The sequence below is a fragment of the Labrus bergylta genome, chromosome 19 (assembly GCF_963930695.1).
Source record: "Labrus bergylta chromosome 19, fLabBer1.1, whole genome shotgun sequence".
NCBI classification, from domain to species: domain Eukaryota; kingdom Metazoa; phylum Chordata; class Actinopteri; order Labriformes; family Labridae; genus Labrus; species Labrus bergylta.
Genome location: NC_089213.1, coordinates 18,750,027 through 18,765,383, shown reverse-complemented (window position 1 = coordinate 18,765,383; position 15,357 = coordinate 18,750,027). Strand labels below are relative to the sequence as shown.

The 15,357-nt window shown below is 39.0% G+C and overlaps 1 protein-coding gene across 5 annotated transcripts in view; it reads right to left on the bottom strand.

Annotated features, from left to right (window-relative positions):
- Positions 1-15,357, bottom strand: part of elmo1 (engulfment and cell motility 1 (ced-12 homolog, C. elegans)) — a 99,440-nt gene that overhangs the window by 47,887 nt on the left and 36,196 nt on the right. For 3 of the 5 annotated variants that reach the window (XM_065948023.1, XM_020631739.3, XM_065948024.1), the window contains exons 2-9: positions 13,042-13,200; positions 6,487-6,527; positions 6,300-6,372; positions 6,142-6,192; positions 5,848-6,017; positions 2,691-2,726; positions 1,018-1,117; positions 2-153 (exon numbers count right to left, since the gene is read on the bottom strand). In XM_065948023.1, the coding sequence (XP_065804095.1) occupies positions 2-153; positions 1,018-1,117; positions 2,691-2,726; positions 5,848-6,017; positions 6,142-6,192; positions 6,300-6,372; positions 6,487-6,527; positions 13,042-13,119 (701 nt within the window). In that variant the 5' untranslated portion in view covers positions 13,120-13,200. The remainder of the gene's footprint in view (position 1; positions 154-1,017; positions 1,118-2,690; positions 2,727-5,847; positions 6,018-6,141; positions 6,193-6,299; positions 6,373-6,486; positions 6,528-13,041; positions 13,201-15,357) is intronic. The other 2 variants (XM_065948025.1, XM_065948026.1) reach the window with 1 other exon arrangement.

Here is a 15,357-nt window from a genome sequence, read left to right as displayed (position 1 = left end):
CCCCTGAAGATGTGGGATGAGCTGTCCAATTGTGATCTCTTGCGCCACCTTGTGGTACAGATCCTGACTGTTGAGCACCATGGACTCCAGGATGGCCAGCGACCGCTGCAGTACAGCTGTGTCCATGGCTGATTTGTTCACATAGCCGGCAATCTGCAGCAGGGACAGAACAGGAGAGACATGAAAAGACCTGCAGGAAACACTAAATCATCAATAAGAAGATGTGGGAATACTGAAAAACAATAAAATACAGCTAAAGAATGGTTCCCTATGTCACAATGGGATATAAAAGAAAGGTCAAACAGCCTGTCTGCACTTTCAGATACTTGTAAAAGCTACCACCTCCCTCCCCATCTTATCAACTTCTAAATTGTGTTTCAAAAGTAACTTTGTACCCATCATGTCTTTTTATTTTCTATATTATTGTTTCTCATCTGATTTACAGGATTTTTGTGTTTTTGTGTCTGTGGTATTTTGTATTGTACTTGTATATTTTCGCGAATTTCGTTTATATACTAAGGTCAACATTGTTTTTTTAAACATGTGGGTGCCAGTAGCTCTCCATGTAGGGAGACTATAGTCCTCCAAGCAGGCGGCCTAGGTTCGAATGCGTCCTTTGGCTTCTTTCCTGCATGTCAAGTATCTCTATTGCCTTTTACAAACTCAAATGTCACAACACTAACATATGAACGCAGCTTGAAGTTCCCTGACTACTTATCAGTATAGAAATACTCCTCAAAGAAAGTTGTAAATATACATTCACCTGCTTGCAAACAAGTTCCCTGTTTACCATTTACAACCTTTTATAAATCTAAATCAGATTTTCCCAAAATACTTCCAAGCTCGATGACTGTTTCAGGACCAAATACTAAAATGTAAACCTCTTATTCATCCATCAAAGACATTATGTAACTGTGTGATTAAAACTTTTCCAGCAAATATATTGTGTATAAAAGCAGCTTTTTAAAGTCCCTCTTAAATCCCTGCCCTGTAATGTGACACATTTTGTTGGCTGACCTTCTTGATGAAGGCCACAGAGAATGTATCCCAGGAGACGATGCCGTGGTCCATCAGCTCCACAAAGGCCGTCAGAGTGAAGGACAGCAGGTCTCCAAAACTACAAAACGACACACACAGACACATATACAATAGGAAACTTGTCTCCAGCAGATGGTCTGGACCAGTACATGAAGCTGAAAGCCTGGGCTTGGCTCGGATTTAAGAGAGGAATGAGCGGTCAGCAGGAACGGAGAGGGGAAAAGGGGACAGGGGAAAAAAAGTTTAATGCTGCGACCAGGCTTGCTGAAGAAGGCAGAAAACAGACACAGAGAAATTGGAAAAGAGGTTTTGCAATGCAGCGCAGACAGATGAGCTGTAGAGAAGCAGCTGGAGGCCAGCAGGAGGCCGGGCAGCACAGAGCAGAGTTCAACCAGGACCAGAAAGCTACATTAAAATGAAGTCATGCAGTTACACAAACATCAGGAAAAGTACAGAACTCTGCAGAGTCACAGGAGGCCGAAGCAGGAAACACATTAAACAGCTGTTAAATCCAACAAACGGATACTAATGGAAGTACTAAATGAGAACCCTATTAAAAATTATGCATTTTAGGGCGCCGGAGCGTCCAAGGGTTGGAATCCAACCTCGACCGTTGATGCATGTCAATCCCCTAACCCTCCCAAACAAATTGAATTTTTACCCTGCAAAAAACGGGGCGAAATAAGCTGCTTGTACAATTTGTGTTACAATTTAAAGCAATTTAAAAAAGATTCAATTAGATTCGATTTTGCAATACTGCCCTCTACTGGTTGAGACTGGCACTGCAACCAACCTGCCTCTACCTGTTTTCCTTTATAGACCATTACATGTAAAATACCAAGATCTCTTAAAAATCTAAGCTTTAAATCTAAGTTGGGATCTACTGATGCAGTTTCAGATTTGATAATGAATGTTAACATAAGTTTGCAAAACAGAGAAAAAACGTTTGAAGTGGCGTTCGTCATCTAATAAGGAAAAAAATGATGAGACACGACATTTTGGGTGCTTAAAACCTTTATATGCACCTAGTGTTGCTGCGTGGAAGCTGATTTGCAAACCGTCAAATGGACTTAAAGCTTTAGCAGATTGACATTAGCATTAAGATGACTGACAGTTGTATAATGCTGCATGGATATGAAGAAAAAGGCGGGGTAAAGAATAGTTACAGCAGATAGAGTAAAGGAAACTTTGTTGATGGATAAATTGTGTTCCTCTGTTTGAGAAGGCTAAAAATGTAGGAAAAGAAGATTAACCAGTGGCTCAAAGAGAGTCCATGGACAATCACCGTGATCAGAACACTTCTGTTAAGAAAGCAAAGATTTAATTCAGGTAAAGCTCAAAAGAGACGCACAAATAAAATCTGAGCTTTAACCCACACACATTCATTGATTTAAACAGATTCCTTATTTTGTTCTCAGAATTAGATCTTGGCTTTCTTTCAGAGCGTTGAAGAACAAGGAAGTTGTTTGAGTCCGTTACCCCAAACCCCATGCAAATTGTTTTAGTGTAAAAGCTGGTATAGGGCTGTGTTGTTCTATTTTCCCATGAGGCACTGGGGCTGAAGTCTTAATCATGCAGACATGGCCAGCGGGTTAGGAAGAGCACAGAGCCAATGAGGTTACCCAGCTGATGGGGAAAGGGGATGGGCTTACCAGGGCTTCATAATCTTCTGTAGTTTCTGATAACGCCTGCAAAGATTTGAGAAACTTTGGTGTCAAACAAAAACCAACAAAATCTTTCAGTCTTTTCCAACACACATCACAACCTGGTCAAAATAATACTCAAAAGTCCCTGAAGGAAGAAGTAAGTTAAATACATTAAACATCAGGTTGTTTTATATTTAGAATAAAGCAAACAGAAATAACATTTCACACAACATAACTTAAAATCACTGATTCATTATAAACTAGTAAACCTATTCAGATATTTAAAAAGTGGTACATAAATAATAAATAAAACAAAAGGCAAATTAATGCTGCAAACCTTCCCGTCATTCACGTTGGTAGAGATGACATTGAACACAAATCAAAACACTTTAGTACTGAAAGCACCCAAAATAGAAAAAACGTTGTTTTTTATACATGTTGTGAGCTGTGTTAACTTCATGCAGCATACTGCATGTTGCAGCAATTAAATCATTTGTAAATGAGTATACAATGGCATTCAGAATGAAAAGAATCTGAGCTTCAAAATGTACTTGAAGCGCTACCAATAGTGTGTATTCTCAGAGTACCTGTTACTCTACATGCTTCATGCGACACCCTGGGATCATTTCTTTAATAAGAAAAAGGCCGTTAGTTTAATGAAGAAAAAAAATGTAATTATCAAAAAAGACAGTTACCTGTTTAAAATAATGTAAGCTGCTTGCAAAAAAGGAATTACAAGAGAATGATATAAACCAGAGTCCCCATACCTTTGGATACAGCTGGATAAAAATGATATAATAATATTTCTATAGGAAAAGAAGCAAGTTTCTCTCTTTGACACAATAAATCAATGTTTATTTGGACATTGGAAATGGACAGATATTGTTGTTCAGGAGGAGGATGCTAGCCGACATGCCCCCACAAAGTGTTCCTATCGAGCAGCAATCCCATGCTGGAAAATTAAGTCAAATGTTGATGTGCAAAACACTGCAGTTCCTCGAGTTTCCCCATTACTGGTTAACTACAAAAAAACAAAAGAAGAAGCCCCCCATTAGATCCTCTCCATACAGTTAAGTTTATTGAGGGGAACCAAACCTTTAAAACAAAATATATAACCCCTCTTCAACTTGAATAAAACTTAAATAAGTAAAAACACCTTAAATAGAGTGTTTGAAGATGCACTGTACATTCTGAACACCTACTGCGTCTAAGCATAGCACATATAGTTTGATATTTTAGCCAGTAGAGGGCGATGTCTGCTTTACAGCTGCTGGAGCTCACATGGGCAACAACAACAACAGCAGCAGCAGCAGCTGGCCAACTGATTTTCACATGAATACAATATAGCATCTCTGGCAGAAGCCTTAGATCACAGCACCGCTCTGTCCTCAAGAGTTTCAAGCGCTGAGCCTCTTGAATAATTACAGTTCACCAAGTCGGTTGTGCAAGCACACTAATGAGCGTGTGTGTGTTAGACACTGATACCTATCTGTGTGCGTTTCATAAGCTCCTTCTCTTGAGATGGAAACGCAGCGCTCTCTCTTGCGTACAGATGCCACTTTTAAACTCTCCAGAACTGAATACTTGATGTGATGGTAATTTACATAGAAACATATTAAATGAAGGAGCCAGACGCAGAGCAGAATCGACATCAGTGCTGCTGCTGCTGCTGCTGCTACAGCGACGGTTCCTTCAAACAGAGTCAAATATTTGCTTATTTTAACAGTATATGCAAATAAAGAGGGGGGGAGATGGTTTAATGATTTCCTGTCAAACAGTGAAAGTGAGTGTAATGCTAGATGTGCTGCTGCCTCACAGACAGAAATAGGAGATCATTACGAGGCTTCTGCTGAGAAGGAGGTATTAAATAGTTGACCGGAGTGCGACCCTTTATATACATGCAGAACATTGAGGCATGTGAAAAGAGTCTGTTTTTTTACTGTGCTGTAGTTAGAGCATAATTGACCTTGTTTGAACATGCCTGAATGTGTATTCGGACCTGGCTTATTTTCTTCAATCTATCTATTCTCTCTCGGTCAAAAGGATGCATAATGAGAGCGCCATGAGGCAGAGAAACCAGAGTGCCCTCCCTGCCAGTTTAAAGCGTATGTCTGTAGGCATGTTTCAACTCCTACTGTACTTTTTCCTTTGGGTTTGTACAGTGGCCGAAGTCTTGCACTCACACAATATGCTACATACACACACACACACAGAAAAGCACATCTCCCACTGGTATCACGGCTGAGAAATTCCACCTCAGCGTAAAAAGGTCCTCGCTTTAACCTTCAGTTTGAGACGGTCTCCAGGGCCCTCACTGACACACACGTTCACAGGCACTCACACATAGACACACACACGCAGTGACTTTTTGGTTTTGCTGAACAGTCAGAAAGCAGGGCACAGCTTTCTGTTTTATTTTGTGTGGGTGTGGGTTTTATCACTTCAATGTGCAACAAAGGCGAACATGAGCTCCTGGGCATGTTTTTAACAGGCCACTTCTTCTCTCCCCTAGCAGTAACACACTCAGTTGACACCTTAAGAGTGTGAGGGGGGGGTTTACGGCTGAGCTGGAGATCAAATCAGGGCAGCAGCGTTCTGTCCAGTATAGACAAAACAAATCTTCCAATTAGGACCCTGAGTGACTTTGTGTGCTGATAATAATATTCGAGCAAGATGGGCTGATATCGGCAGTGTAGCAGAGGAAGTATCCAATTTCCAAAGTATGCTGAACAATATATGTTCAGTACAAATTTTACCAAAGTGTGCAAGCTGTACCCCCTGATGTAAAAGCATACGTTGAGTTAAAACAACAGTAGAGCAGGTCAATCAGCTTTTTTTAAACTTAGCCAATCAGAATGCACAGTGTAACTCTATGGGCCCTCTGAGATTTGCTCTCAGACTTCTGTAGGTGGGAAAGAAATTCCATTAAATCAAACATCATCAGGGACTAATTTATAATCTAACCTAAAAAGATGTGTAACTTAATCTCAGAATCATATATTAGTTACAAGTTTTACATTTTGGTTGGAACAGAGACGATAGCTGACAACAGGAATCCACTGGAAGCCTGTGTGCCAACCTTGGACTGTTCTCTTTATGACACATAAATAATAATGCAGTAATCAGAGGAAAATCAAAAAGTCAGCTTAACAGGAGAACTTACTCTGTTCCACTCTCCACCATCTGAGTGAGTAGCGAAATGCCGTCCAGGTTGATGAACTCTTGGGCAAAGGTGATGTCCCGGGACGCGTTGGCCAGGTCCTTCAGAGACTCCAGCTTGGCATCCATGCTGGACGACTGGATCCGCTCATGAAGCTGGACTGCAGTCTGGTACTAGAGAGCACATTGAACGTATAGAACAGGCTTAAATAAAAAGGTTTTAGTGTAAAGAAGTGATCACTGTGGATCAGTGGTTTTATGAAACTGTAAGAACATTTTGCAGAGATTTGAAACTTACAGGGGAGGTGGTTAGGCGCAGGATGGAGCCGTTCTTAATGTCATTGCGATTCTGTGGAGATTTTCCAAAAATAAAAGCTGGTGTTAGTAGGTACCTGGAGACACATTTTTACCTTGTACAGTATGCTGCGGCCAGGATCTAAAAGAAGGTAAACAAACCTTTTCTGTGATGTAGAAATTTGTCGCGTCAGCAATCTGCAGAGCAAAGTTTTCATGGTTCCCTAATGACCACCTGAAAGAGAAAAACATAAACAAAAACATTACAGGCATTAAAAGTGGAAACTTAAGAGTGTAGGATTTATGTGTGTATTTTCTAATCATCACACATCAAAAAGGACAGACTCACCCCTCGCACACTTCTTTAATGATGGCTGACAGAGGCTTTTTCTGTAAAGAGAGACAAAACTAGATTTAGTGATCAGGTCAACACTGAGTACTTCGATCAATAGTCGACAGGATGGATTGGCCCAATGATAGGCTGTTTCTCTGAAGTCTGAACTTCAATGTCACACTGCTGATGTAAGATCAGTGACCACGTCTGTTATGGGGTTTCATTCATTATTATTGTTGCATGACTTTCAAACTGCTTCCAGTGAGTACAACTGGCACCTTACTCCAACAAGTCGGAAAGTAATGAAAAACGTAGCTTTCAAACAATTAATGAATCTCATGTGAGGAGTTATTCTTAATTAAAGACTGAAATTGATACTGATGTCTCTTTGCAATGAGATGATGAGCGACAAGAGTGATTGTTTCTAAATTGAAACTAGTGCCACGGTGTAGATGTCAGATGAACTGATGAACTGCACGCTGCCAAAACAGCCTTTTGATTTTGCGATTATTTTTGATGAGTGATACATTTTATATCTGAGATACGTATCTGTTGATTATTCTATTATTAAATTGATTAAACTGGGGTAAGATTGGTTACGTTTGTGCAGGAAGAAGTGGACCAGAGGAAGTTTTTTACCTAACCACTGCACTAACACTAAAGAGCCACTTATCCTTAGCGAATCAAATTCAGTATTTGCAGTATTCATCTGCACCTCTCTGATGATGTGCAAACAGTATAGCTACTCTCTTTCTTAGATTGAGTTTCCCAAGGCCTATTCATCAAAGTACCTCTGAAGTATAGAAGCCTTGTTCAGTTTTCTATCAAATGCTAAACCACTATTTAAATCATCGTTCTGTGTTACGGTGTATTTCCAAAAAGAGCTTAGCTTATTCTTGCTGTTGAGAACATTGAATTTGGAGCTAAACTGAACAACAAATAAAACTGTTAATCTTACTGGGGCTATTCTTGCTTTCTTACAAATTCAACATGCAGTTTTCTTCATGGGATGAGTATTTTAACACTGATATTTATATATTAGTGGTGTTTTTTTTAAATGTTTGTTTAACCTTTTCACCAGTGCCAGCCAGTAGCATGTACTAAATACATCCAAACACATGCTTTTATATTTTATCCACGTGTTTGTCTTCTGTCCACACTGTGCCAATCATTATCTCCTCAAATCATAAAGGCATTGATTCTGTGAACAAACGCACCCAAATAGACACTCAGCAATTTAGCGAGCGTCCGTGTAGAATAACAATGTATGGAGTGTTGTGGATCAGAAGATTGTCTTTTACATGAGCGGCAGAGAGGAGCTGAAGAGCTAAGGAATTACAGAGAGAAGATAATGGAGGCAGGATTGTGGGCATATATGACAGGCAAAGAAAGAAAGGCAGAGAGGCAACAGAAGGAGAGGGGCGGCTGTTATGTGAACAAAAGAGAGAACAGAGGATCAAAAGTGAGGAATAAGCAAATTGAATAAGATGAAGGGAAAACAACAGCAAACATGGAGGGGGGGGGGTGATAAGAGACAGGGAGAGAGGTTGGAGGGAAGCTGGAGGAACACATAGGAGGGGACAAATAGAAGGACTGTTTGTGTGCAGACTTTTGTAAACAAACACTCGTACAAATAAAACACTAATGTCCTCCACAAAGTACACCACAGTACAGAAAAAAACTGCATTTATAGGTTCTTTCTTCTGGAAGCTACGACTGAATTTAAGGCAAACCAAGACAAAGTGACGATAAATGAAGGGAAGGCAAAGTAATTGTATCACCATTTATTTACTTGTTTATTGATCCTGCTTTCTTATATATTTAATATGTTAAAGGAGCAACATGTAACTTTGACACCTAGTGTTTAAAATGGGTACTGCTGTCCAGATTCAAACAGACAGAGCTGTCTACCCCTGTGTCTCCTCCTTAGAGTCGATGTGCACACAGGGTTGGTCATGTAGCTGACACTGAAGCTTCAGTGTTTAGTCAGCTCTGCATCGGTCTTGAAACCTTTTTGCGTTCTAACCTCTCTCCATTTATCAAAATAATCTCAGGTATTTACCCTAGTTTTACCACGTTTCTGGCCGTGGAAAACGCAGAGGCTTTTTAGAGGCAGAATCAGATAAATCCCAACCAGTTTGCTTGCCTGCTTCCACCGAAGTATTATTTTGTTGTGCAGTTAGAACTGGTCCCATATCTTGCACACAAAGGGGCGTCCAAAACAGCTATGTGAGGTTGCCTTAAAAACGTCTACCTTCTCTTCAAAACAAAAACAGACCATAAGCGAAACTTAGAAGGACATAATGGCTGTTCCATTGTTTTCAGAGAAGCACTTTAACATAGCATGTTTTGATAAATGTCTAATAATAAAGAATATTTTATGATTTAACTCAGCAGATGTCGCTCCTTTAATGTCTTACTTTTTCTTTATGTCACAATTCTTAATGTTCATAATTTCAGTTTTAAATCTGTAAAGCATTTGAAGGTTCAGTGTATGAATAGTGATTCATAAAAAAAACTTGCTGAGACAAAAAAAATGAAATCAAAGGAATGCAATGAAGATCATTCTAACGTGCAAGAACATGAATAATCCTTGTATGATTTTGGTTTACACAGTAAATGACTAGTTTCTCTCAGCTCTACTTTCTTTATTTTATTAGCAAACTATTAATGGGCTAAAGAAATAGCAAAGGCTAGCCATATCTAAAAGACATTAAAGCACACTTGCTCGGAGCGATTCCTTCTCTCATACATGATCAAAGCTTTTTCAACTTCTGAACTGTATTAATAATAAAACAAAGTATGAATATGTTATACATTATATAAAAAGGTTATAACAGATTATGTGGGCAAAATCTTTGGTGATTTTTAATAAGGAAAACTGTAAAAAGAAAATAATAATAATAATAATTAGAAGTGCACAGAAAAAAAGTCTTCCACTGACTAATTTATGCATAACTCATGCAAAACTTTGATATTTTTTGTTTAGTGAAACTCATTTTATATGTGCTTTTTCTTAATGCTTAATTGTATAATATGTAACATTTTACACATTAATATAGAAATATTAAACTCATCCTAACTAAATACATCAGAGAGTAATGCCTTTCTAAAAAGGTCTCCTTCTGGGCGTGTTTGATCTCAGCATTGTGTTCATACGGGAGTTTTCTTCAGCTTGTTTATGTTTCGCTCTGAGGCTCAAATATGTTTCAATAAACGTGAACTGCAGATCCCCGCCTGTAGCATCCTGCCTTTTCTTTTAAAAATAAAATAATTAATAAACTGTCTACTTATATGCATTCTTGAAAACTGTAAATTAATCTTATCTCTAGTTGTTGTCATTCAGATTGTATTCAATGGCTGCAGCCTTTAAAAGCAAATTTGTGTGTAAATCCTGTATTAGATGTTTCCCAGATGCAAAGAGCTGTGACAGTAATATCACAGTACAGTACAGTGCGTGTGTGTGTGTGTGTGTGTGTGTGTGTGTGTATGTGTGTGTGTGTAATGGAGGGACTGGGCCTCCAAGATGTTGTGCCCAAGGGCCTATGCATTCCTAACCCGTGCCTGCCTGCACGACAACAAAATACAGACACACAAGGTTAAAGACTAGCTGGACGACGTGGCAGAGCATTTACACAAGGACAGAAACCAATTTCCCTTGAGAGCTAGAATAGATCAAAACAGAGCTAAAAAGAGAGTGAGTGTTTGACTTGCATTCATCATAATTTTCTGGATGTGAAAATGATCATCTTTTTCCAAACAAGTTAGGTTTATAGAAGCATCATGTTTTGAAAAGGTTGTGTTGTGTTTAGAGCTTCCTCATAAAGAATACACTCAAAGATTTAAAGAAAAAAACTATGTTGGTCATGGAACTTGGTCAGGCATTACAAAGATATTTCTGTATCCAACATTAAGATTTTTTTTTTGTGCCTTTAATGCAGAGAGAGGACAGTGGACAGAGTCGGAAACCAGGGAGAGAGCGGGGAATGACATGCGGAAAGAGGCCATGGGTGGAAGCGAACCCGGGCCTACCGCTCGAGACGACAGCCTCAACACGTGGGATGCGCGCCCTAACCATTGTGCCACCAGCGCGCCCCATTACACTGTTTTAACAAAGCTTTGAAGGCCATCGTTTTAAATGAAAGACTTTCAACATTCATAAATGGTTAGTGATAGATCATCCCAGCAGCTGCCTTAAGACGGATCACCAGAGCCGGTTTCTCTTCTGTTGAATATGGATTTTTTTTTGTGCTCATTTATGTATTTTCTATTTGCAGAGACCTGTTCTTTATTGCTTTTCTGACAAACAATAACAACAAAACACTTCTGACAATTATCTGCACTTGTACCAATTCCCTGGCGTTCCAAGACAAACGGAGGGTTTTTGTGCCTTTGGGGCATTAAGATATTAGGAGAGATGCAGATGTACCTGAACACACTTTTTTTTTTAAATTCACACTGCAGAGAAGCAAACACATACGTACAGAAACCAGAAGAAATATGCATGAATCTCCATACAAAAGGAAACACATAAAAAATAGAGCTGTCAACACATTAGCACACACACGTGTGAAGAGTAACAACTTCAAGGATGCATGTTGCCACACAAACACACCCACACACAATTTCACTTATGCAGAAATGTACCCACGTAAACAAACAAATAAATACACACACATTAAAAACACACACTTTTACAGAGTCTCAAGAAAGCAGAAGCCCACTCCTCATGGCATGACTCAGACTGCTGCAGGGACTGTTGTACAGAGGAGATGCAGAGGGAGAAGGAGGAGAAAGCGTGGAAAGGGGGGGGGGGGGTGTTGATGGTTGGGGACAGGAGAAGAGGAGGGAAAAAAGTTTTACAGCTGCAACAAAAGACTTGGAGGTGGAGTGAGGAGGGGGAGAGAAAGAAAAGACGGACAAGCAGGAGGAGGCAACGGATAGGAAGAACAAGAGAGATGACAGGCAGAGATAAAAAAATTAAAGAGGAGCAGAAGAAGAGGAGTGGGGCTTTAAGAAACTGTAAAAATGTTGCTGCTGATAAGGAGTCATTAAATACAAAAAATACACCTTTAAATCTATACCTATCTAAGTGCTTATGAAAAACCAACAAAGGCATATACTTCACAGTTCATTCCCTACCTCATTCATTGAGACGAGCAGTTGTGACTTTAGTTGCCACAGTGACTCATGCCTTTGGCAATTAATAGCCCAACCATGATTCACACACACATACACTGTATGTAGTCAAACAATGCAACAGTAAACATGTAATCCCCCCAACACATGAGCGAGTCATTTCTTGTACTAATTATTTAATGAGCTTGTAAAGCATGGTTTGTTACACCCTGATGACCTCTGACATTCACTCTGGCCTTTAACAGTGCATGATATTTAAGCTGTATGATGGCGAGTACAACGTTTCTTTAAAGCTGCTGTTCATGCAATTTACCAAATGTATTTTTTTATATAGAAGATTCATGAGTTTGTATTGATGGAAATGGACTTTGAAATAACGGCCTGTTTTGCATTAATCTTACATACCACTCTGACATGATCCATTTTAATTTGCAGTTGTAACATATCATGTAAAATATCAGAGTGATTACGTAAGACATTGCATGAAGTGATTGTCTCCTAGGCCAGGTCGAGCAGCTGTGGCTCAGTGGTAGAGTCAGTCGTCTCTTAAACGGAAGTTCAGGGGGTTCAATCCTCAGCCCCTGCCGCCACAAGTTAATGTGTCCTTGGGCAAGACACAGTGAATACTGATGGACACTTTACACAGCAGCCTCTGCCATCAGAGTGAGAATGTGGAGTGAAAGTGTGACATGTGGTGTAAAAAGTGCTTTGAGTAGACAGAAGACTAGAAAATTGTTACACAAGCCCATTTAACAGTCATTCTACAATAAGATAATTTATTATTAATAAAACTTTGATCGGTCTTACTAAAAGGATATATAATAATCAACCATTTTAAGCTGTGTGAAGAAACCAGCTAGAGGAAAGTTCCTTAACTAGTATTTTTAAAACAAATTCATCATGACGTTAACCCAAACAGACTATATCTGCTTTATGTGATGGATCTATATTAAATACTTGCCTCATAAGAAACAATTAATTCTATTAAAGAAATATCAGTCACCATTATGCTGTATGGTTAAGCCTGTTAATTATCTAGCTTCTATCCCCACTTGGAGTGCAATGTCTTTAAAATGATGTCTACACTGTGGCTGTGTTGCTTTTAATTTGTCACTAATTAATGAACATCCTTAAGGTACGGTAATTAGTATAATTGTTGGAAATAATGTAAAGATGCATAATTTTAGCATTAAATCCAAACACACGCACGCACACACAAAATGAATTTCAACGCATACACAACATTGGATAACTACATGCTGTACCTAGACAAACTACACATGCATTGTGTTCATGCTGTTAAACCTGCAAGGTGAGCATCAGACTCACTCAAAACAGACTTCACATATACTTGGGTTTTTCTACTTTCTTGGATTTTAAAGTGCAATGTGTGTTGATAATATGGGGTATTTATGAACCAAGAACACCCACCTGGTCTATCTCCATGAGTTTGGGGAAAGCCCCCGGCCACTCGATGGCCACCTTCACGATGTCTGCCGGCGGTGGCATGGCTGACAGGGGGGGTGTGGCTGGTCCAGGCGATGCTGCCTCACACCTCTGTCACTGGTATTTGGGAAATCTCATTCAACCCTGAAAGAGGAAAAGAAAGAAAAAGGGCATATTTGTCAAAAACTAGGCCTGGTTATTTGAAATATTTGCACACAGTACAGCCTTTGTATTTGCACTAAACAACTGAGACAAATACATTAGTTTAACGCAAAGTATAAAGATCAAGAGTCAATGAGTCCAAATAAGACAAAAGTATGCAGCATAGCCCTTTACATTATTTCCTGCAATCATATTAACATTTTTATCTTGATTGGCCTTAAAATGTAAGATTTGATTAAAACTCTGAAGTTACCCATGATAAATTCCTATGCAAACAAACGCTCCAACTCCTTTCACCAGATGCATAAGTATATTTGTATTTGTCCCATGAAATTACTTTTTTATTGCAGCAAACTAATTTAATTTGCAGCCGCTGACACAACAAACATTAGGGCTTGCTGCTGGGGCAGATACAGTCAAGTTGAATTCCAATCAAAGTTAAACTGCTAATGAAGTCACAGTAGGTGAGCTAATAGAAAAGTTGTAATGGTTTTTAAAAGAGCCTCTGTTTAGAAGGGGGGCCTTGCCTCAGTTCAGTCAAAAAAATAAATAAATCGCTCTATGACTTCAAGAGTGGTGTTTGAGAGGCCTGTTACTACTTTTTACTGCAGCAGAGGTATACTGTTGTCTGCAGATTCAAAAATAAAGCAGATTGAACTTTTTTTTCAACGAAGAGAGAGCTCTTATAACACTTTATTTACAATACTAAGAACGCAGGACAAAACTGATAAAGGTTAGCTCCTCCTCTGTCAGTGCTTCAAAGGCTTATTTCACCAATAACTCTTTTAATGCGGAGCCAACAGCCTTTGATAACATTTCAGTTACGCATGGTAGTTAAGATTCTGGCTTACAATAAATAGACAGGACAGATTTATGTACCAGCAGTTGTTTACTATTTTTGACGTTTGTCAATGTTTCAGAATTCCTTTTATATACAAACTAGACAGGTTAAAAATCTCTATCTTCTTTGGCATAAACGATCTCCTGATCAGTTGTCTAAGTATTTTTGTGGTTCACAAAAAAAAGTCTTGGGAAGTCATTGTTGACCAAAAAATATGATTTAGAACAGTGTATTCAGAGGGGTGCCTCAAGGGTCAGTGCTCGGTCCCCTTATCTTCTTAATTTACACCACCTCACATTGGTGCAATCATCATGGTTTCTCATACCACTGCTATGCGGACAACAGTTCTTCCTCTAATGGCTACCTGATAGCATCCCAGTCTTGGCACACATTTTGTCATGATGCAGATATCTCAAAATATCTCCCAGTTGCTCGCATCCATTTGAAAACTGCTTATAAAACGGCTCCTACCTATCCAAACTCACTTATCAAGGTTTACTCTCCAACCCACTATTCTCTGACAATGAGAGGTGCCTGCAGTCATACCTTGAAAACAGGGGTGTGAGCTGCAAAAGCAAGACTCTCCTAATTCCCCCTGGTGGCGGAAAAAAACACCAAAGTCAATTTGATCTGCAGAGTCCCAGCTATTACCTTAATACATACAAACTCAATGATACTGTTCCTACTAAAGATGATGATGATGGTTATATTGAGGATGGTGTTTATACAGATATCCATCATGATGATATGATGATGACCCTGTTGATATTGCCGTTGATGATTTAAAAAAATAAAAAAAATAAAAAAAACCTGTACATTGCCTCTGTGCACTTCCTACCAGCACCGGTGTCTGCTCTAACTTAAAGCTGTTTGCTAGCACTTACTAAACTTGGATCCTCCTGTCTAGATTCTTTCTTTTTGTACTGGAAAAAGTTCCTTTCTTTCAAACTTCATCCAACAAAGAGCATGGGATAATAGGAAAATTCTCAAATAAATTATTGTAATCAACCTGAACAATAGTTTATTAAGTCATGCTTAAGTTTGGAGACTACAATTATAAAGCATGAACTCTTCTATATAAACATGGGCAGGACCTGGTATTAGGAGTGGAATCAGAAAAGACAAAGTCACATGCATTCATCTCTTATTTAATTTGACTTTAATGTAGTACTAGTCACTTAACTTTTGAGATGAAATGAGATGAGATGAGATTCAACTTTATTGTCATTACACATATACAAGTATAGAGTAACGAAATGAGGTTTGCATCTCACCAGAAGTGCAAATAAGCAGAAAGT